The sequence below is a fragment of the Protomyctophum parallelum genome (assembly GCF_964188405.1).
Source record: "Protomyctophum parallelum genome assembly, chromosome: 8".
Lineage (NCBI taxonomy): Eukaryota > Metazoa > Chordata > Actinopteri > Myctophiformes > Myctophidae > Protomyctophum > Protomyctophum parallelum.
Genome location: NC_139703.1, coordinates 38,314,193 through 38,338,531, shown reverse-complemented (window position 1 = coordinate 38,338,531; position 24,339 = coordinate 38,314,193). Strand labels below are relative to the sequence as shown.

Below are 24,339 nucleotides of genomic sequence, written 5' to 3'. Positions count from 1 at the left end.
TTATTTATTTTTTTACATTGTGAAAATAGCCGATCTACAAGCTCACAGCTTGTAAGGAATACAAGAATGCTGGCCACAAAATTCACTCGCCCAGGGTCAGAGTTTAATGCAAGCTTTCGGTCTACTGATCAGTCTAATGCCTGAAGAAGGTCAGTAGACCGAAAGCTTGCTAAATAAATACATTGATTGTGCGCAGATCTGAGTGTGCGGAGCTTCCCTTTATTTATTTTTTTGGGGTCCTTGACATGAAAATGTTTGAGAACGACTGACAGAAACATAGGGTTTTCAGAAAACTGACAGGATTTAGAAGACATTTGTAGAATCTTCCTCAGGTCCAAATTGCTTGGCTGAAACATTAGTTCTGGTGTAGGAGTCTCTAGTGCACATCTCTAAAAACAAGTCCTTTTAAGGCGCAGAGAACTGAACTTGAACTCTCCATATTAACCCACAGCACCGTTAGTTCACAAGGTCACAGAATGGAAAAGCCATAATAGGTATAAGCTTCGCTCAGCATGACGACCGCAACAAGAAATAAATAATATGAACTTCCATTTTGTAGCTATGGAACCTAATGCAGGCTTACAGGCTCGAGAAGTATTATTTAGATATGAGCTTAAAAAGCATGACTTAATTCACCTTATTCCTACCCTACCGTGGGAAGGGGGGGGGGGGGGGGGGGTTGGGGAGACCTATATCAAGGTGTTTACCTGCTTATAAGAGACGTTGGCATTATTATTTTAAAGTGTAGTAGTTGCTTATTTGAGCTTAACCCATTTTGAAATAGAAACATAGCTTTTTCAGAAAACTGTCATTTTCAAACAGACATTTTTAGAATCTGATCTCAGGTCAAAATGGGTGGTTCCCATTTTTTTTCATGTCAAGGACATGAAAGAGTTTGAGAACCACTGATATAGAAACAAGTGTTACAGAATTGTTTTTAGGATTTTTTGAGTGGTGCAACCACTCCCTTACAGGGCTATGTGTGGGTGGCTGGGTGCGTCTGAGCACGAAAACAGCATAGTTTTTCACCACCTGTGTGCAACCTAACACACACACAAACACACATATTAACTGTATATATGTTGATTTCGGGTGTGCCTGTACAGTAGACTCTACTGTACCCTCTCTACTGAGTAGAGGGTACAGTAGACTGAGTAGAGGGACCCCCACACGGTAACTGTCATTTCTCAACCGTTTCGGACATGGGGCGGCTCGCCGGAATCGAGCCGGCACCCTGGGAGCGTTCCTGTGGGTCTGGAACTCCCCCCTCCCCCCCAGGGACCCCCACACGGAGTTGCACCACTCACTTCACACGGGTGTGATTTTAGAGACATTTGCAGAATGGGCCTCAGTTAGATCTAGCATACAATCTGTTTAAGTGTTTATAGTTTTGCAATAATGTTTAAAACCAGTATAACTAATCCGAGAACAAGGAACCATGTCCTGTACATTAATCACAAAACAATTAAATTGCACATATAGGAAATAATTTTTATTTCAAAAATCAGAGAAAGCGGAGGAAACAAACCCAAACTAAACAGTGATATTTAAAAACTACTTTGCCATCCAGGCAGCCCAGCCCCCCCCCCTCCTAATAAAAAAATGGTACATGTACTTTTCTTTTTAAGTGTCCTGCACATTAAACCCCTGATGATTGTCATATTTTTTGCAATACCTTTTGCATATTCTGTTCAAAATAATAATAAGAAAATAATGGAACTGTCGGAGCTTCGACTGATAGAATCGTTTTGTTCGTGGACTTTTAAACTCCTGCTCACAACCACCTCGAAACCACAAGAAATCATTTAAAATAAGCTCGAAAAATCTTAGAATTTTACTATAATGTGAGACATTTCCACCATTTTTTTAAAATGTTGGAACCCCTTTACAATTTACATCACTGACATTGACCAGCACCAAAAACGAAATGTACGATTTGTTTGTGTGCAACGTTGAGATGGAAAAACAATATTGGTCTTGTCATCCGTGTTCAAAGCCTTACAACACCTCTGCTAAGAAAACCAGATTACAGATGGAGATGAACATTTCCAACTTTAGGCCTTAACCCATTTTGGGCGGGAACCCCTTTTGGTGTTAGCATCATGTCATGCTTTAGCTATTGAAAAACAGCAGATCTACAAGCTCATAGCGCGCCACCGAGTGGCACGCTACGAGCTTGTAGGTCTGCTATTTTTGAAAAGTCGAAGAACGACTGACATAGAAACATAGCTTTTTCAGAAAACTGTCAGGATGTAGAAGACATTTTTAGAATCTGATCTCAGGTCAAAATGGGTTCATACAAGGTCATTTCTTAAGCTGTAATAATACGTGTATCGATCACATATTGTCAATGCAGTGGGCTAGCTTCAATTGATATACAGTAAGAGCTTCTCCAATTATGATAATGATAATAACCTTTGGAAACATTTCAAATAATTCTCATTTAACCATGGCAATGAAGCAAAAATAACAATTTAATTTATTTAATTACAAGATACGAAGTCCTTTTTTTTTTTTTTTTGCAAATCATGTACAAGTCAGTCGACCCCCTTCCATTTCTACTGGCATAGAAGTGCAAAACTTCAAAATAACTGCCGTCATCAAACTTCGATATCAGAAAAATAGCTGTCATCAAAATGCTTCGGATTCATACTGTCTTTTCAGAGATACATGTAAACAATAATCCCCCCAATCAAATTTTTTTTAGAAGTAAAATATTCCCCGGAAATATGACTAGATTTTAAGAATAGTTTAAATGCTGAACCAAAACACCACATGTAATGGATAGATGGAACTTAAAAGGACCTCTTGACATTTTGATACTCTTTCCAAATGGTATTAAAGTTAAAGTGATCTTTAGAGCAGTAGTGGTTCCCAAAGTGGGGTCCGGGGACCCCCAGGGGTCCCTGAGGGAGTTCCAGGGGGTCCCCAGCTAAATGATAGTTGGGAAACAAATGGACCCTTATGGGTCTGTAACTCAGAGTGTACAAATGGACCCTTATGGGTCTGTAACTCAGAGTGTACAAATGGAACCAATTTGACCTGTTAGGGTCCATTTGTACACACAATAAATTCATTTTTCTATATAAATTGGGGGTCCCAGAGATAGAAATGCAATTAAACGGGGAGTCTGTGTAGACTAATGCTTGCCAAATTGGGGGTCCTTGAAATTCAATGGTTAAGAATCACTGCTAGAGACATACAAATCTTGTCTTATTATGTGGGTCCCTGGCGTTTTGTAATGGGGGTCCGCGTGCTAATGAGTGTCAATTTGGGGGTCCCGACATGAAAACGTTCTCATCACAAGCATAGCATATCATTGGTGTTGGGCAGAAACGTCTCAAGGCTCATTATAAATATATTCGGCATTTGAGCCACCATTTGATGACATCTGAGCTAAATTCCAATAACCAAAAATCTCGGCCACTCGCTCACTCCAGCATGACGGTGTTGCGGAGAAATTGGTGACCTGCCGAAATATGTTACCATCTTGTGGACTTCACATACACATACATGGAGGTCTTTAAATACAGCTATAGGTTGAACTCCGCTAATAAACAAACCACAATAATTAAGGTTCGGACACTGACGTTATGCGATTGTCTACATCATCGTCACATATTTCAGCAGGTCACCAATTTCACCGTAACACAGCCTTGCTGGAGTGAGTGAGTGAGCGAGTGTGAGTGTGTGAGTGAGCGAGTGTGTGTGAGTGAGCGAGTGTGAGTGTGTGTGAGTGAGCGAGTGTGAGTGTGAGTGAGCGAGTGTGAGTGTGAGTGTGAGCGAGTGTGTGTGAGTGAGTGAGTGAGTGTGAGTGAGTGTGTGAGTGTGAGTGTGAGTGAGTGAGTGTGAGTGAGCGAGTGTGAGTGAGTGTGAGTGACCAAAACTAAAGGAATATGTTGTTGTTGGATAAGGTTTGTCTGCAATTCCATATTGATGTTGGTACCATTAGGAGAGATAACAGGTCAACACGTTGACCAAGAATAACAATCATTTTACATTCTCTAAAATGTGTAGACTTCTTGTAAATTAAGTAATGCAGATGTTTAACAATAATGTAACTCTCAGAGTGTAAAAAGAAAGCAATTGGGTTTCATTTTTTACACATTCAAGAGTTAAAGATCTATAAGGATCTATAATGTGTGCTACTTTTGGATTTGAATGCTGAAAAGTAACAGTTTTGGACCCAACAATATGGAAAAACCCCGCAATGCATTTATTCTAGCCAACACCAGATATAGCTCGTGTCCAGGGAATGCTCAAGCGTCCAACAAAATAACAGATCTACAAGCTCACAACATGCAGTGACGCATTGTGAGCTTGTATGTAGATGGGCTATTTTGGACGCAAATCGCTCTGGTGTGACGTATGAGTCAGGTGTAAAAAAAGAATAGTTGTGGACAAAACATTTCACAACTTTTATTCCTTTAGGTTGTAGAATTGGTTGGTTGTAGAATCAATTGTAACGTTCCAATGTAAAATAAAAATAAAACTATTACAATTGTTAATCACAATCATTTGTGTGACAATTAATGGTGACAGCCGGCCTGCCACTTGCAACAGAACCCCAAAACGGGGTTTTTTGCACTAAAAATGTTTTTGGTGTGGACTGGGCTTTAAACGCATTCAGGGCGGGAACCCCTTTTGGTGTTTTAAGCAATACTTTATACTTTAGCTATAGAGGGTATGTGGCGCGTGACATCATCATCAAACCCGGATGTTATGCAGGAATGCCTACTGAGTGGCAAAAAACTACTTTCTGGCCTTGACAGCCCATATACATCCAAACAGAAAAGTCCAATCTGATTGCATTAAACAACGTTAAACTCACTTTGCATGTTGCTTTGCCACTCACTTTAAGCATGCGCATACCCTCTATTGAAAAATAGCAGATCTACAAGCTCGTAGAGCGGCACAGAGTGCACACTACAAGCTTGTAGGACTGCTATTTTTGAAAAATCGTGAAAATGTGGCACAAATCTTTGAATATATATTCTTTCAGAGCGAATGTTTTCAACTCAAATCTTTGGGGGGGGGGGGGGGGGGGGGGGGTCCCTGGAACAACATATTTTCAGATGGGGGTCGGCGGTCAATTTAATATGTTTTTGGGGGTCCTTGACATGAAAATGTTTGAGAACCACTGAGATAGAAACATGTGTTTTTCAGAAAACTGTAGAAGGAATTTGTATTTGTAGGTCCTCAGGTCTAAAGACTGGTGTTATGGCTCCATCTGGAGAGAAGAAACTGGAGTTTACTTAAAGACTGGTGTTACGACTCCATCTGGAGAGAAGAAACTCGAGTTTACTTAAAGACTGGTGTTACGACTCCATCTGGAGAGAAGAAACTCGAGTTTACTCGTCATTAAATGAGTGGAGATGAAAAGAAAACCGTGACCAACAGCAACATCAACACGACTCTGGATTTCCTTCACAGCAGTGCCTCCTACAGGCGGCACCAAAGATAACATGTTGGAAGATAATTCCAACTCTAAATAGGCTCTATGGACAGATTGCACACAGAATAAATCTTCCTACTTCCTTTCTTACTTAGTTCCTTCACAGGTGTTACCGGATAAGCCTCTAGTTCCAATTAGTGCACAGTGGGTTGTCAAACTTTTAATTTCAAGGACCCCCATAACTCTAAGAGTGTACACATGGAACCACAATAACAATGTGGTTCCATTTTGTACACTCTCAGAGTTACAGACCCGTACGAGGCCTTTTGGAACCCACTGGTGTTGTAGCAGAGTGTTTCCACAGTGGCCAACACACACAATTCTCCATATGCAGACCGTGGCCATCTTACCATATAAGCAAGGTGCGTTGCTTTACTGAAAAGTAAAACGAGTGCTTCCAAACTCTGATGGAAACATGGCCGTGGTCTGCAAATGGGCAATAGCAGCACCCTGAAGCCTTAACTACACCAAACGGTCAAGAGTCAAGGCGGTTTTTAGCGTTGTCCCAGCGGTGTGATATGTCTTGTTGCACGTTGACCCACGTTTGAAACCTAGTGATTCAACACATTGAATTCAATGGCCCCAAAACCACACCAAAGGGTCGAGAGCCGGTTTTAGCGTCAACTCCTTTGCAACCGCTTGGGACCCAAGGAGTTACATGGTTGGAATGGTGACCCTTTGGTGAGGTTTAGGGGCTTGACTCTGTTTGACCAGCATGGAACACAGAAGCCACAGAGCCTTCATTAGTATCATCACAGGTAGTAGTAGGGAAGGGGCCCAGGTTCTTAACAAAATGGTGTGTATGTGTGTATGTGTGTGTGTGTGTGTGTGTGTGTGTGTGTGCACATCATCGACCGTGCATAGAGCCCTTTGCTAATGGACACTCAGTCAGATGTGGCTCAAAATGGTGGGATGGCACTCTACATTCTCCTAGCATCACTGAGGTCTGCAGACTTTGGAAGAAAAGCTAAATTCTGGACGGGAACCCCTGTTGGTGCTTTAAGCATTATGTTATGCTTTATCTATTGAAAAATAGCAGATCTACAAACTCATAGCGCGGCACTCAGTGCCGCGTTATGAGTTTGTAGATCTGCTATTTTAGAGAAATCGTGAAAATGTGGCACAAATCTTTGAATATACCGTATATTCTTTCAGAGCGAACGTTTTTAACTAAAATCTTCGCTTCTGGGAGGTCGGTGGGCCAAATAAAATACATATAATTTTGGAGGTTCGTGACATGAAAAAGCTTGAGAACCACTGACATAGAAACATACGTTGTTTTTTTTTTTCTTCAGAAAAGCCTTTACTGATTTAGAACACATTTGTAGAATCAGCCTCCGGTCGGGAGGCTAAGAAATAAGAATCATTCCCCACAATATCTGTAGTGCATTTTGACAGGATGTGTCTCTGATGTGTACAGTATAATATATATAAGTTAATGTTCTAGCAATATCTAGCAGCTCAAATGGCACTTAAAGATAACGGGAAGCAATTCAAGCAAAACTGAACATAAAGATTTGTGATGTAATAATTAATAACATTTCCAGGAACAAATTAATCAAGTAACCTGAAGCCCAAGGCGGCAAAAAAAAGAAGATCTAAAGAAAAGAAAAAGACAAATGTCAAGGTGTCCCTTTAACCCTATGAAGTATGAAACCTTACCAAAGAGCTTATTTTATGTTTTAAGAGTACAACGGGGGAAATGCATGAAGAATCATACAGGATTATGTCATATGACATACAGTACATGTTACAGTCCAATATTAATCCTCAATGACAGTAGTCCGGCAGCCGGGGGGGGCATTTTCTTTAATTATTATTATTGTCCTAAAATGTTATCTATATATATACATACATTCATGAATCCACCTGCTGACCAGCTTTTCGGTATTGAGCAATTTGTTTTTATAGGGCCTTATAATGTGACCATACCATTAACAACCTATAAAAGGCTAAATGTAAAAAAAAAAAAATTATGCTTTAACCCATTTTGGGGCGGGAACCCCTTTTGGTGTTAGCATTTTGCTATGCTTTAGCTATTGAAAAATAGCAGATCTACAAGCTCATAGCGTGCCACCGAGTGGCGCGCTAAGAGCTTGTAGGTCTGCTATTTTTGAAAAATCAAAGAACGACTGACATAGAAACATAGCTTTTTCAGAAAACTGTCAGGATGTAGAAGACATTTTTAGAATCTGATCTCAGGTCAGAATGGGTTAAAAATCACACCTGTGTGAAGTGAGGGGCGCTCTTCTCGTCATATATCATTATCTCATTCTGGCCAATCACAATTCACTTTTCTGCCCTCACTTTTTTTAACTTCAATATGTACTCGGTGCTCAGCCAATCAAATCATCGCTATGGGGTGATCAGCTAATCACAATGACAAGACACAATGTTTGTGTTGACACAAACTCAGAAAGCTGGGGCATAGGAGGGGCTATAGCGTCCCTCAAAAAGTTTGAGAACCCCTCTTCTGGGCCACGACTTCCAGATAAGAGAATCTAACCACCGCCTGAAAAATTCCTTTATCCATAGAATTGGTTGGTTGAATACTTGTAATGTAAACCGCACAAGGTGCAGTCAAGACGTTCAGGCTAAAAAGGTTTCCATGACAACAGGCAGCTGTTTCTGTCCATGTCTAATAAGAGAGAGACCTTGAGCTCCCATACTATGAAAGAACCGTTTATCTCTGTTCCAAAAGGGTCTGTCTCCAGATGTTCTTTTGGTGTATTGAAAAATAGCAGATCTACAAGCTCATAGCGCGCCACTCGGTGGCACGCTATGAGCTTGTAGGTCTGCTATTTTGGAAAAATCGAAGAATGACTGACATAGAAACTGGGTTAACCTTTCAATGACCGTGCAAAACTAATGCTTGCAATGGATTCAGAATCATCATCAATAAAAGAAACCTAGTTTGAAGCATAATGAAATTTAGAAAATGTATATAATGCCTTATATGGGTTGTTAATGGTATGGTCACATATATCCCCTTATATGGGTTGTTAATGGTATGGTCACTTATAACGCCCTATAATAAATAAATGCTCAGTGTGGACAGCTGGTCAGCAGGTGGATTTCATGAATGTATGTAAAGTATATAGACAATATTTTAGGCCAATAACAAAAAATATATATACCAAATTTCCCACGTTGAGCAAAAAAAGCCTGTTGGCTGCCAGACTACTTTGATCCTGTGATTCCAATAAGTTTGAGTTTTTATAAAGGGTGGAATTCTGTTTTTGCACTTATGATTGAATGGGAAAATGTACCCTACATTATGGGAAAAAATGTAAATAATTAATTATTGTACCATGTTTGCCAAATAGCAACAGTTATTAGATTCTCACATGTATGCCTAATGGGAGTCGTTCCTCCTCTCAAATTATATTAACGTGATTTAAGGATCAATTCCTGTTCAGAAGGAAAGACAATTCTGTTCATATTCAGAACTACAATCTGTAGAGACTGAAAATAAACCCCCCAAAACCAACTTTTGATACTAACTTTGTTAAAAGTAAACATAAACCACCAAATTAAATTATAAATCAGCCAAACAAAGCAAAAGTGGTTTTGACTACCGGTAGTAATTTTGCTTCTGTTCTGAAAAAAAAAAAAAGCCATTTTTAGCATGTTGACTAATGACAACAATTTAATCAGACCAGTGTGTGTCCAGTGGAAACCTTGTATGAATCTGATCTCAGGTCAGAATGGGTTAACTTAGCACGCCATGTCGCCGTCTTGAGAAGAAGTCCACTTTCTTTGTCTTTGTCTCTAAATCTAAGCAACGCAAAATCACTTTAACAATTATCAATGTTACAAAGCTGCATTTAAATAAACGTGGGAGGGGGGGGGCAATATTCCATTCCGTATTTGTAGATTAGCGTCAGAAATCTCATGACTTGCAGGTTCAGATTCGTTCCTTAAAACCCATTTTGGGGCGGGAACCCCTTTTGGTGTTAGCATCATGTCATGCTTTAGCTATTGAAAAATAGCAGATCTACAAGCTCATAGCGCGCCACTCGGTGGCGCGCTATGAGCTTGTAGATCTGCCATTTCTGAAAAATCGAAGAACGGCTGACATAGAAACATAGCTTTTTCAGAAAACTGTCAGGATGTAGAAGACATTTTTAGAATCTGATCTCAGGTCAGAATGGGTTCGTGAACAAGCGACGGCTGTAAAAGTAGGCCCACACACGTCACTAGTGCACACAGATCACTAGTGCACACAGATCACTAGTGCACACAGATCACTAGTGCACACAGATCACTAGTGCACACATCAAAGGTAACGCTGAAGCAGTTAAAACTGCACAGATCAACATATCGTTTATGACGATCATCACGGTCAAATTAATTAATCCAAGAAAACATTCCAAAATAGGCCTTTTGAAAAATCTCCAACAATTTCTTGCACTGTATTAAGCCGGAACACATTAACCATAAACGGAAAAACAACCCTATCCAAAAAAAACAATAGCGCAAGTTTTAGAGAACCCAAAAAAGGTTTAAAAATTTGCAAGTGAATCAATAAATCATGCATGCAATGCAGGATTTGGCAGGAAAATTAAGACAGGAGAAAAAGAAAAAAGTTGTTTTCATTGCAGAACAGTTCAATGCCAAGGCTACGGTCTTCTGAAAGACCAACAGAACAAAAGATAAATGAGTGGAGGGGAGGGGAGGGGGAAGCACCATCACTGCCATCTTCTAAACCCCTTCCAGCAAATACTTCAATTGGGGGCAAGTTTCATGTCTTCATGATCCTAGCGGCTCTCTGACGCCCTCTGCTGTTGGCTGTCTGAATGGCAGCCTCTGCACCGCGTCAATCTACCCCGAGTTCTACCCCTAATAAAGGGGGGGGGGCAGCTCTTGGCACGCCCCGCGGGACAGGCGAGAGACACAAACATGGGCCATTTATTCGTTTCCGGTTCCGGGGGGGTTCTCCCTGCTGTTGCTATGGTGATAATAACATCAAGACATCAACAGGTTAAGGTTTTTGTTCACCTCTGAAACGGCTTACGGACCTTCTTTTTCCTCCGAGGCGGCGGCTTGGCGCTTTCCGTCCACGACGACGACGAGGTGGTCTCGCCGGGCTCCGGACGCTGCTGCCCCTGCCCCGCCCCCGGCATGAAGAAACCTGTCTGAGACGGGGGAGGGGAGAACGGCGGCGGCATCCCCCCACCTCCGCCCCCCCCAGTGGGGTGATGCTGAGACGGGCCCCCAGAGGGGAAGAAGCCCCCGTTGGCGGTCATGTCGTTGACGGGCCCGCCCTGAAAGATTCGGTTGAAGAAGTCCTGTAGATCTGCAGGGTTGCTCGGACCGGGACCGTTTTCAGACGTCGTTCTGGAAAAGAAAAAGACGTGGACTAGGATTACAAACAAAGTCTGATATTTTCCCTTTTTTACCAACAGTTGCCTGAATAAAATGACATTTAAATGCAGGTGTCAATCCGTGTAAGCCGATTTCTTATGTAAAGCTTGGGAAAAAAGGCAGAATGTTTTGTTTATTGTACACCTACAATATTATTACAATATTGAAGTCCATGTGGGCTGGGCACCTTTGGTGTGTGACACATAAATAAATAATCTAACTGTGATGAAACCTATTTCCAGAATCAGTCACAAATGTGAACCGTCAATGTTTGGATCCGGTTCCGGATCCCAACCCTAAATAATAACTTCCTTCCAGGACACTCACCTCTGCCGTGTGGAGGAGCTGTTGTTCTCTGAACCCTAAATAATAATAACGGCCCCGTCGGCCCGGCTCTACTTCCTTCCAGGTCACTCACCTCTGCCTCGTGGAGCTGCTGTTGTTCTTTGAACCAAAGGAGATGTGATACGGCACACGGTGCGTGTCTGGAGAGATACCTATTCTTTGGCAACCGGCCCATTCTGAAACACGAGAGCACAGCGAGAGAGAGCATGTCAGAACGGCTGAGCAGCAACGCTTTGCTGCCAGAGAGACAAATTACCTCCTTTTGTCTGTCTAACTAAACGCCCTGAGGCCTCGCACAACATCCTCCCACGTCCCTTCTGCTTTACTCCAACCGCTGCCTAATATACAAGCATCTAATGGACCTGGTATATCGCTCCTACCTTAAAATACAGAATTACATTTTCATTTCAAGGACCGCCGGTTTAATATGCATCCGGAAAAAATATTTTTATAACTGGGTACCTTTATTTGTAGTTGTTACGTCCTCACCAAAGAGGTCCAGGTGTTATTTTGTGCAAAAGCGCATTATTAGCCATTTCCCCTACCATAAGTTGAATTGAATGGGGCTATGATGTGTTGTGCTAATTCGCTTATTTCCATAATGTGTTTTGTATTTTGTATATATATCCTCTCTTCATAATGTAAATAGTATTCCAAGCGGCACACTTATTAAAGTGTGCCGCTTTTTTGACGGAAATAAGCGAATTATCACAAAAACCCAACCCCCATTGAGGGCTTACATCAGGGGAAATAGCCAATAATGCACTTTTGCACAAAATAACACCTGGACCTCTTTGGTGGGGACGTAACAAGTACGTACAAATAAAGGTAAGAAAGCCTTCTAGTATGGAAATTGGTTTCGAACCATCATTGATTTAGCTGGGGACTCCCTGGAGCACTCTCAAGGACTCCTGGGCGTCCCCCCTTCACATCAGATTCAGAACAAATGGATTTTTAGGTTACAAATCGGCGAGGTGTCACCGTTAGGATGAGCGACCTCAGCCGACTTAACAGATTGAATATTATTCTCTGAAGGAGGAAAGAACATATACTGTCCCGGGAAATACATTGAAAGAAAAACCATGTTTTCACCTGTGATGTCATAGACCTTTCCATCCATAAAGGCAAAGTATGTGATCCGTAGGCCCAACATGCTGGACTCGGCCCACAGATCTCCCTCCTCGGCGCTGTGACAGCGGTTGCACTCTGCACAGAACCGAGCTTCCGCGGGCTCCCGATTCATCTCAAATCTCCTGCAAGACAGATCAGTGGTCAGCAATATTAACACTGTTCTAACTGGACTTAAGACAGACCGGGCAACAATATTAACACTGTTCTATCTGGACTCAAGACAGATCGGTCAGCGACATTAATACTGTTCTAACTGGACTTGAGTCACGTTTGCTAAAATGCATGACCAAACAATCTAAACAGAAGTAATCGTGATCTTTTTTTTATGACGTTTGTTTTGCTTATCGGTGTCAGACATTTTGTATTACACATGCCGTGTTCACACTAGCAGTGACAAAGGGACAGGCTACAAATATAAAACAGGTCGTTTCGAGGAAGCAATCTGATTGGTTGAAACAGCTTTCTAGCCGTGGTTCAAACGAGCACCACTAAACCACCTAATCAAAGCAAAGAATTCAGCTGCTCTGTTTTCCCAGAGCGCACCAAACTCTGTGGCTAGGCTAGCTAGTTTCTTGGGACATTTGTGGTCGTAGTGACTACATCTGTCATTGCAATATTACACTCCAGTATTACACTTCAGTGATGCTTGCGGAACTCGACTACGTCTCGTTCCTGACCGCATCACTGCCGTGGCAATAATCACGTTAAACCACACCCTTGTGTAATATTGCTCAAAGTATTTTGTTCCAATTGGTCTAACTTATAAAATACCAAAAGAAAACATGAAAAAGAATCGTGATAATAGTGGCGGCGACATACTTGTGCTTGCCCTCACACTTGGTACACATCATGGTGTTCATGGTATACATACTTGTGTTTTCACTCACACTTGGTACACATCATGGTGTTCATGGTATACATACTTGTGCTTTCCCTCACACTTGGTACACATCATGGTGTTCATGGTATACATACTTGTGTTTTCACTCACACTTGGTACACATCATGGTGTTCATGGTATACATACTTGTGCTTTCCCTCACACTTGGTACACATCATGGTGTTCATGGTATACATACTTGTGTTTTCCCTCACACTTGGTACACATCATGGTGTTCATGGTATACATACTTGTGCTTTCCCTCACACTTGGTACACATCATGGTGTTCATGGTATACATACTTGTGCTTTCCCTCACACTTGGTACACATCATGGTGTTCATGGTATACATACTTGTGTTTTCACTCACACTTGGTACACATCATGGTGTTCATGGTATACATACTTGTGTTTTCCCTCACACTTGGTACACATCATGGTGTTCATGGTATACATACTTGTGCTTTCCCTCACACTTGGTACACATCATGGTGTTCATGGTATACATACTTGTGCTTTCCCTCACACTTGGTACACATCATGGTGTTCATGGTATACATACTTGTGCTTTCCCTCACACTTGGTACACATCATGGTGTTCATGGCTTCCTTCAGGTCATCCTGGAGCTTGGTGAGAAACTCGTTCATGGACTTTGAGAGCTCCGTCGCCGCCATGCGCTTCCTGTAGAGCGAGGGAAAGACCTTTCAGTGATTAAATGGTGCATTTATATAGCGCCTTTATCCAAGGCGCTTTACATAGATTGTGCATTACATTCACCCATTCACACACACATTCATACACCGATTGCGGCGGAAGCCATGCAAGGCACCAACCAGCACATCAGGAGCAATTTGGGGTTCAGTGTCTTGCTCAAGGACACTTCACATGTAGACAGGAGGAGGTGCCGGGATTCGAACCGCCGACCCAGCGATCATTGGACGACCTGCTCTACCTCCTGAGCCACAGCCGCCAAATGATGCCTTGATGACTGGATGACATTATGCCAACGCTGATCATCAGCTGATTTCAACCTTTTTCATATCAAGGCCCGTTAATGTATTCAGCATTTATGGTGGCTCAGGGGTAGAGTGCCTGGATGGTAACCGTAAGGTTGCCAGTTCGAACCCAGGCTCCCTCAGAGTTACTGTCGAAGTGTCCTTGAGCAAGACACTGAACCCCTAATTGCTCCCGATGTGCTAGTTGGCGCCTTGCATGGTTTCCGCTGCCATCGGTGTATGAATGGGTGAATGTAATGCACAATCTCTGTAAAGCGCCTTGGATAAAGGCGCTATATAAATGCACCATTTATTTATTTATTATACCACCATTGGATGAAATTTAGCCTCTCAGACCCAAAACTAAAGAATATATTGATTGTTGTTGGGTAAGATTTTGTCCACAATCCCATGCTGTATTGATGTTGGTACCATAGGAGAGATAACAGGCAAACGTTGATCAAAATGAGAATTATTGAGAATATAGCGTCATCAGTGCCCATACCCGAAGGCGGGGTTGGCGAAAGGGCCTTTCTGTGTGGAGTTTGCATGTTCTCCCCGTGTCCCCTAGGGTAGGTACCCTCACAAAAAACATGCAGTAATCCTGGTCACTAAACTGCCTCCCCCTGGCCAGCCGGGGCGCCTGATGGGAGGGGAAAGGAACTGGTAACATGTTCCTTCCACGCGCTACGTCCAACCAGGGAAACTCCCCCCTGTCAGGTGTAAAGGAGCAACTTGGACACTCAGGCATGAAGGAAGCATGAGTTCAAGTCCGTTGCTCTCCCCTTGTCCCCCATATATGGGGACTAGGTTGGTGGAGGGTGTGTAGAGCCCAGGATCACATTAGATGATTCACACAGCGGGAAAAATGGGTTACAAAATCGTGGGATAAAAAATATATAAAAAAATAAAATAAAAATAGAATTATTTTAGATGCCAATTGTGTAGACTTCCTGCAAATTAAGTAGCCTAATGCAGGTGTTTAACAAAAATGAAACTCTTGAGAACGTAAAGTGAAACCAAATGGACCGTAAGAAGGGTCCATGTCAGGGGTGCCCAAACTTTTTTCACTTAGGGCCACATACAGAAAAATATAGGAAGGGCTGGGCCACTCACTAGAGATGAGGTATATCGCCTCACCTGTTGTGTATTAAAGTTATCAAAATCAATCAAATGTAGGTAAATTATGCTTGATAATTGAATATGCTTACAGAAATAAAACAGCCTACATCACCATCCGGGACGGTCGCGGAACGGCCGCACGTGCACAAACAAACAAACAATAATAATAATAATATGCAGCCTGTCAAGTGTCAACCTGTCACCGGGGGACTAAACAGCACACACGCGAGAGAGAGAGAGAGAGAGAGAGAGAGAGAGAGAGAGAGAGAGATCCGCAGCACACACGTTACAACCAAGTGGGCACTGCCGCATTGAGGTTGAGAGAGACTCGGCCAGTGAGCACCAGCCACAAGTTCACAACAACCATAGCGCACAGCCAGCGCCCAGCCGGCCCGTGTACTAACATATAATTTGTTTTTCTCTTCAACACGGACCCGGCCATAAATCGATCAATAAGCTGCATCGTATCGCATCGCATGTAATAATATCCTTACCATGGCTGATCATATCATGCCGACCCTTCGTTATAATGTCAAGCTTTTCTTGAAGTCCTCGAACAGGGCTTTGACTGTAAATCCACCACCACAGTTTGTTCTCCTAGTCCAGTCATTTTTGGTGTTTGTTTGTGAGTTAAATCTGTTAATTTAGCGAGCTACCCACAGATAGGAAGTCGCGCAGAAAGTTTCAAACACCCAGTACTCTTTTCTCATTGTCTCCACCAGGCCGAAGGCATGTGGGGAGAGTATGTTTTGCACTCCGTCCGTCCGTGTGTCCGTGTGTGTGTCCGTGAACAGCTAATCTCGGCCACCGTTAACCCGGTCGATGCCATATTTTGCACACACACTCCCTGGATGCCAACCATGAACCTCTGCCCCAAACTTTCCAGAACGGCCTGTTATAGCGCCACCAGGAGGCCGCTTTGTGCAAAACAAGTTTTTCAATGCCATATTTTGCACACACACTCCCTGGATGCCAACCATGAACCTCTGCCCCAAACTTTCCAGAACGGCCTGTTATAGCGCCACCAGGAGGCCGCTTTGTGCAAAACACGTTTTTGCACAGTACACCTACAGATTTTGTCCAAACATCACGCAAATTGGTACACAGTCTCTCTACAGCCATTCAACGAAACGGGTCTTTCAGATTTATCAGACTCCATCCTGATTGGTTAAGATTGGCTTCCAAAGTTCACAGGAGTGCTCAGTTTCAAACAAAATGCTGCAAATCATGAACACATCGCGTGATTTCCGTGAAATTGTGCACCCACATTCCCACTAGGCCGAGGACGAAATGCCACATGAACAATTTCAACTCAGCCTCAAGGTGGCGCTATAACTGGCCGAAAAGTGTTTTTACCTCTAACTGCACGGATCTGTGGATAACCTGGTGGAGACCTGTGCCCGGAAGGGCACTTTTTCTAGTTGGACAATATTTTCAGCAGATGGGATCCAAGCAAGCGTTAACGTCACCAAAGGCCAGCTAGCTGGCCCAGCAGGGCAAACTCGAAATCTGATTGGCTAAGGAACCTGTCAATCTCTATCACTCGATTGGGAAAAGGTTTCTTAGGTATCGGTTTTGGTTTTGTGGAGAAGCTGCCTTGTTCAAGACAGTAGCTCAACCTAGTGTTAAAACTAAGAAATACAATACAGTCAAGTGCAAGTTTCATGTGCGGGCCATATTCCATTATATTTTTAGAATTTGATACGGGCCAATTAAAAATGGATCACGGGCCGCAGTTGGCCCGCGGGCCGTAGTTTGGACACCCCTGGTCCATGTGGTTTCATTTTACACTCTCAAGAGTTAAAGATCTATAAGGGTCCATTTGGTTACCAACTCTCCATCATTTAGCTGGGGACCCCCTCAAGGACCACTGGTTGAAAACCACTGCCGTACAAATTGACAAACATTTGACAACATCAAATGGTACATATCAAAGCAGTACAATCTCGCAATGAGACATGTGTTGCGAGCGAGCTTGGTAAATTGGTTATTTTCAGAGAGATTTGGTGCAGAAAGAACAAAGGGGAAGGGCCAAGTACAGAGCCCTGGGCTGGGTATTCTGATCGATAAGCAGGTATATAAGGTTTCAAGTGGTTAATAATACTCACAGTTCATACTCTCTCCTTGTTTCAGGGTTACTGACAATATCCCACGCAGCTCTCAGCACCTTGAACGCCTCGCCTGCACGCGGGTGCTTATTTTTGTCTGGGTGAACCTAAGAAGGAAAGGACAGAACACACAGGTGATTTAAGGCAATATCAATATCATTATTATAAGACCTGGAACGCCCTCTGTTTCACCTTAGCGTTTTAACCACCAACTAGCAGATCTACAAGCTCGAGCCTGTAGATCACTAAAATAGTGAAAATGTGTGCAAATGTTTAAATATATATTATTTCACAGCAAATGTTTTTAACTCAAATATTTGCTTCTGTGTGTGTGTGTGTGGGGGGGGGGGGGGGGGGGGGGGGAGGGTCGCTGACTCACTGGAACAACATATTTTCAGATGTTTCAAATACAGATAATTCTGGGGGTGAAATAGTTTGAGAACCACTGATTTTCTCCGTAGGCTCAGACTCTTTGGTGTGAGTAGAAACATAATGCTGATCTTCTATAGAGCAAGTATAGTCAATTCTAAGGTATGGTATCACCAGTTGGTTTGGAAACCCAACTGTAAAATACAAATCTGAGATCCTTAGACTAGCCAAAATGGCTAATGGCTTGTCTTGTCTTGTATTGTTTTGTTTTGTATTGTATCTGTATGCTGCAGGTCCAAGACAAATTCCTCCCTTGAGAGACAAAATAAAGAAACCTTGAACATTGAATAGGTTATATGAGATGAGTGTTAATTTCGTCTACTAAAACTATGACGAATTATTTTTTGTCGACTACCCTTTTTCACTGACAAAAAAACCCAAATAAAAACGAACTAAACTAAGCTATGGTGACTACAACTTTGACTAAAAATACTGACAATTTCGGTCAACAAATCAAAACTAGGCTAAAATGTTAAGGGACTAAGTGGAGAAGAGACACAGTCGAACTAAGACAAGTCATTTTGTGTTTGGTTGTGTCGTGTGCAGGTCTCACTCTCCCAAAATAAACGGATGTACAAACCGATCTGCTATTTTCAGCACACAGCCGGGATCAGGCATATAAATCAGGCATTCGATGGCCTCAAGGCCGGCCCAAATTACAATTTTAGTCGACTACTAATCGACTGGAGATTTAGTCAACTAAAACTAGACTAAAACATTTCAGATGACTAAAATATGACTAAAAGGTCATGTTGGTGATGTTCTTAATTCCTCTTCTGCACTAGGTATGTTGGGTGTGTTTTTTCTAATGTTGTACGGGTCACTGTGTGCCTTTGTTGTCTTGTATTGTGTCTTGTCTTGTCTTGTATTGTATTGTATCTGTATGGTGCAGGGCGGGTCCTTAGGGTCCAAGACAAATTTCTCTCTTGGGAGACAAAATAAAGAAACCTTGAAAAGTAAATGGAGTTTCATTCAAAAGACTGACTAAAACTAGACTAAAACATTTCAGATGACTAAAATATGACTAAAAGTAAATGGAAAGTTTCATTCAAAAGACTGACTAAAACTAGAGACCAGAGGAAGTCAAGCCTTTGCTGCCTGCGGCTGCCCCAGGGCTCTGGGATAGCCTGCCGCTTAAGTCGTCCATGGACATTTTTAAATCATTGATTTAAAAATGATTAAATCAATCAAGACTTATTTATTTGGTTTTTGAGCACAGCTACATCTGTCGCCCCAAGACTGGCCCCAAGCCCCCTGAATCGCTAACCACGGCCATTACAAAAATATGTTCTGCCGATTGAGTGTAGTGTCCAGGCTACCTCAACACCGTTTTCTGCTGTGCATATTTAACTTCGTATTCAAATTGCTGCATGCATTTGTTTGTATATTTTTTCTGTGTCATTGTTGTTCTCTTGCTGTGTTGTAGTATAGCACTTTGGTCGGCTTCAGTCATTTTAAAATGTTTAAAATAGTGCCACCTCTAAGCCTTATATAATTATGATAATTATTTACCAAAACGTTAAATATTGTGTTCAAGAAAAGGGCCAAGTCATCCCCACAATATCCCTAATGTATATGATCAGATCTAAGAAAAACTGGCACAACATATTTTCAGATGGGGGTCGGCGGCCAATTACATATATATTTGGGGGTCCTTGACATGAAAATGTTTGAGAACGACTGACATAGAAACACAGGTTTTTCAGAAAACTGTCAAGATTTGTAGAATCGAGCTCAGGTCTAAATGGGTTAATGAGTAAATATTGGAGGCATAGGCTATGCCAGCCTGCGGTACGGTACGGTACAGTACAGTACAGTACAGAACTACATACACACCTGGACAGCCAGCTGTCTGTAAGCCCTTTTCAGCTCCGTTTCAGTAGCGTGAACCTCCACGCCGAGCACGGCGAAGGGGTCCAGATCTTCCTCCGGCACCTGAGCCATGGCCAGCAGTCTCTCCAGCTCCTGGTCCGGCTGGTACCTCCCCCCCCCAGGCGGCGTCCGGCCGGGCGACTCCGGGCTGCTGCTGCCGCTGGACGGACGCGGCGCTCTCCTGAACCAGTTTATGACTCTGGCGAGCCGGGAGCCCGCCGCGCCCCAGAACCTGGAGTCCCGCAGGGCGCCCCACCACCGCTGGCCCCTCTCCCCTCCCAGCTTGACGAACAGGCGCTTGCCCCCCAGGTACCCCAGGATGGCGATGACGAAGAACATGCCGCAGCAGGCCATGAACGCCCGCTTCGCCCACCAGAGCGTGGTCAGGACGACGCCGAGCACGCCCGCGCCCCGCACCCTGGTCCACTCCAGGACCCGCCGGGCGTCCGCCTTCATGCCAGGCACGTCCGTGACCCGGGCCAGCAGCCGCAGCGCCAGGCCGTAGACCGCCACGCCGCCGGCCTCCACGCCCACGCCGCAGTTGTGCGTCAGCGTGACGATGAGCTCGATGACCATGTGGACGCAGGACATGCACCAGGTGCTCAGCGAGTCCGACAGCATGTCGCGCAGGGCGCCGGCGAACTGGCCGCCCGTGCGCCGGCGGCCAGACCGCCCCTGCTGGTGGTGCTGGTTGTTGCGTCTCCGGGTCTGCTTGTGGCGGCTGCCGCCGCCGCCGCTCGGGGCGGCACCGGACAGGCCGCCCTTCTGGACGGAGGAGGAGGAGGGGGGGGGAGGAGGGGGGGCGAAGGCGGCGGCGGTGTAGGCGGCGGTGTAGGACGGGTGGCTCTGCTCCGAACCGCTGTTCCTGGACCGGCACTTCTTCCCACCACCGGGAGCGCCTCCCGTCGGGTTCCTCCAGACACCGCCGGACGACTCCCCCCCGTCCGCCGTCGTGTTTAGGCTTTCACCTCCCTGTCCGTCTTCCTCCTCCTCCTCCTCTTCGTCGTCCATCGTCATCTCCGCCGTCTTCCGACAGCCCGGCTCGGACGAGGCTCGCTCGTCCGAGACGATCCGTTCAGCGGAAACCTTTTCTTCCGCGGCGTCCTCGTCTTTGCCCTCGCCGGCGGGACCTCCCCCCCAGCAGCTCTCCTCCGTTTCTCCGTCTCTTGAGGCTAGTGGCGCGGCTGGATCCGGGCCCGCGTCCTGAGGGTTAGACGGAAGACCTTCCGTCGAGACCTCTTCGCTTGGTCCTTCGCCTTCCTCCTCCTCCTCCTCGGTCCCTCTGGCTTCACAGCGACCGGGCTCGGCCGTCGGTGTGGAACCGGAACCACCGCTGACCGCCGGGTCGCCCGCTGGGGAGCCCTCGTCCTCGTTATCTACAATGCTGTCCATCTCCTTCTCGGCGGCGGGTTCTTTTTCCATTTTTTTTACCCCCTCTTAGCCTCTTGATTTACTTCTGTGAGAATTGAGTGTCATTGGAGGTTGAAGGCGCCTGTTAGAGCCTGCATAGAACATGCTCGGTCAACATTTCCCCCAAAGTCTGGTGAGGAGAGAACAAGACCCTGGATTGATTGAAGGTAGGTGTCATATTATCCACAATGTCAAGAGACACATCCAGGACAGGCGTGCAAACAAGAACAAGAAAAAAGGCTTTCTTAGGAGGTGAATCTTTCTTCTTTTGATCTGCAAGAAATTTAAACAAGCAAACCGATCACAAGTTACACCCTCTGAAAAAGCCATTTGGGTTTTATAAGGAATGACACCGCTTCTAAATAATAAAAAGATATGATGTATGAGGCTAGTGGGAGTTAACTTTCACTTCAAGTAAAACTGAAACTTAAGGGAAGAAAACTGTGAGCCACTTGGATTCATTTTCAACTTATTTCAAGGAGGAAAAGAATAAAGCACTGAATAATTTAGTACTGAAAAATGAATACTTTATGATCATGTAATGTCTAAAAAGCTCCAACAAGCTTGCCAGATCTGCTAGTATGTACTATGCAGATTTGCATAGTACAGATCTAACTGTACTATGCAAATGTGTCTCAGTTAATCTGCCTGTCATTACCTTCAGCTATGGACATTCAGAGAAGTGGTTTCTTTCTAGACATACACGTGGCATACATGTAGGTCATCTAATAAATAATAACCTTTAGATAGATACTGTCTATAGTTTGCTTTATTTAGGCAAGATATTAAGACACGTGTCTTCTGTATCTTGCCTATAGTACAGCCTTTCACACAATAGCTCAGCCACAGGCCACGATAAGACACGTTGACAACAACACTTCCTTGTATCGATTATCAAACAGCCGCGATCTGTGAGCGCGCGATGCGACGCGTTCATTGTGAACTTGTAGTTCTGCTATATTCGCCGAATTGTTCCATTTTTCGCCAGAATGTTCACCTACATCGTGTCATCATCATGCCCCAGGGCGGGACAGATTATAGTTCATGCCAACTTATAAACGAATTAAGTTCACTGTTGGTCATTTTAACAAAAGACAGGCAAATAAAAGATGTTCTGCTCCTGGAAGAAGGGACACAAAACGGACATAATGTTGAACACAACGCGTTTAGCTAAACCCTTTAGCCCCGACATCACAGGAAGTCGTCCCACTTATAGTAGCACGGCTAAAACTGTGATGCTAGCTGTGATTTCTTCCTTCATATTAAAAAAGGTGTTAGCATGGGAAGCTAAAAAGCTGTGGAGGATAATGTCCCAATAAACGATTCGGGGACGACGGCGTGGGAAACGTTTAAAACGTGCTGTTCGTAGAGAGTGTCCCGTTATTGCGCCTTACCTCCCGGAATAAGGGTGTGTTGTGTGGTGGTTGTTGTAGCTGCAGACAGAGACAGTGTGTCGGCTAGCTGTTGTAGTGAGACGTGTTGTTTTGCTTTGCTACTTTCAGCTTCTTCTTCTTCTACTGACACTATACTTACTGTTTGTTTCTTCTTCTCCTCCTTCTGCCTGTGGGTTATTTTGCGTGTGTGTCTTTGTGGAGGTGTATTAACGCCACCTACTGTCTGACATGAAAGTTTGGGGAAAAAGCCTCATCTGATCTTTTCACTTTGCAAAATAAAATAATTGACACTTATTATTATTATCCCGCGGCGGACCCCCATTTTTGATGAATTGAAAATGGTGGGCCCTATTGTAAACAAGTGTAATGCTTGCTTTATGGTGTCGTCCACTCACAGTTAACAGTTTTTGTATTGAGTTGTACTTGAAACGTATACTGTAACGTTCTGCAAACTGTTAATAAATCAATCAATCAATCAATCAATTTGAAAAGCTATGCCACTATGCCAGGGCATGCCAAGGTATGCCACTATGCCCCCCCCCCCCCCCCCCCCCCCCCTTTTACAGCTATAGCAGTGACTCAACCATTTTCATTTCAGGTACCCCCAGATTGACAGACTTCTGAGAGTGTACAAATGGAACCAAATGGACCCTTACCGGCGTAGGGGTTTGTAGTTTGTACACTCTGAGTTACAGTCCCATGCAGGTTCCTAACTATCATTTAGCTGAGCTGGGGACCCCCTCTCTGAGTTACAGTCCCATACAGGTTCTAACTATCATTTAGCTGAGCCGGGGACCCCCTCTCTGAGTTACAGTCCCATACAGGTTCCTAACTATCATTTAGCTGGGCCGGGGACCCCCTCTCTGAGTTACAGTACCATACAGGTTCCTACTGTAACTATCATTTAGCTGAGCTGGGGACCCCCTCTCTGAGTTACAGTCCCATACAGGTTCTAACTATCATTTAGCTGAGCCGGGGACCCCCTCTCTGAGTTACAGTCCCATACAGGTTCTAACTATATCATTTAGCTGAGCTGGGGACCCCCTCTCTGAGTTACAGTCCCATACAGGTTCTAACTATCATTTAGCTGGGCCGGGGACCCCCTGGAACTCCCTCAAGGACCCCACTTTGAGAACCACTGAAATAAGGCATGGTGGCACAGATAATTCTAAAAGGATAACCCAAATATTACTACTACTACTACTACTACTACTACTACTACTACTACTAATAATAATAATAATAATAATAATAATAATCCATTAAGGTGTATTCAATTCATCAAGAACTGAACTAGACAAACAAACAACAATAATATATATATATATCAATAATATAGGCAAAAACATCATAAGAAAGACAGATATGTAGGCCTATAGTTACAATTTGCATTTGTAACACAAGTTTGAATGTAAAGCTGAACATTAAATAAAACAATGTAAAAAATAAATAAAGATAATGATAAAAAGACAGAAGATTATACTGCTGCCACAGAATCTACTTACTTTAACCCAGAAGATTGCAATAAACCATTGGAGTTGCATGGTGTTGACCATAGATGGAGCTGACCCCAGGGGGCGCAATTATGCGGATGCAGAGGACAAATTAATGAAGTTCTTTTTTAACCATAATGAATGCCCCATATAGGCGCGCGCACGCACGCACGCACGCACGCACGCACGCACACACACACACACACACACACACACACACACACACACACACACACACACACACACACGACAAGACAAAATCTAGTCATTATTTAATTTAATCAGACTAATCCTGGGATGGTGCATTATAGTAATTGTGGTAAATATTTCTGGAAC

The 24,339-nt window shown here is 43.7% G+C and overlaps 1 protein-coding gene across 1 annotated transcript; it reads right to left on the bottom strand.

The window, feature by feature from the left end:
- Positions 1 to 9,665: 9,665 nt before the first annotated feature.
- Positions 9,666 to 22,623, bottom strand: dnajc14 (DnaJ (Hsp40) homolog, subfamily C, member 14). The gene is made up of 7 exons (XM_083770988.1): positions 22,511 to 22,623; positions 19,671 to 21,389; positions 17,406 to 17,512; positions 13,742 to 13,861; positions 12,260 to 12,420; positions 11,241 to 11,343; positions 9,666 to 10,795 (listed from the first exon to the last, which is right to left on the bottom strand). The coding sequence occupies exons 2-7, from the start codon at positions 21,126 to 21,128 to the stop codon at positions 10,453 to 10,455; spliced, it is 2,292 nt and encodes a 763-aa protein (XP_083627114.1). The 5' UTR covers positions 21,129 to 21,389; positions 22,511 to 22,623; the 3' UTR covers positions 9,666 to 10,452.
- Between the last annotated feature and the right edge of the window lie 1,716 nt (positions 22,624 to 24,339).

Bases quoted from the DNA above. Each gene is read 5' to 3' on its own strand.
- dnajc14 (XM_083770988.1), bottom strand. From the start codon at position 21,128: ATGGAAAAAGAACCCGCCGCCGAGAAGGAGATGGACAGCATTGTAGAT. The intron at 13,862-17,405 runs GTGAGTATTATT...CTCGCTCTACAG, and splicing joins ACAAGGAGAGAGTATGAACT to GAAGCGCATGGCGGCGACGG. The intron at 11,344-12,259 runs GTGAAAACATGG...CTCGTGTTTCAG, and splicing joins AAAGGTCTATGACATCACAG to AATGGGCCGGTTGCCAAAGA.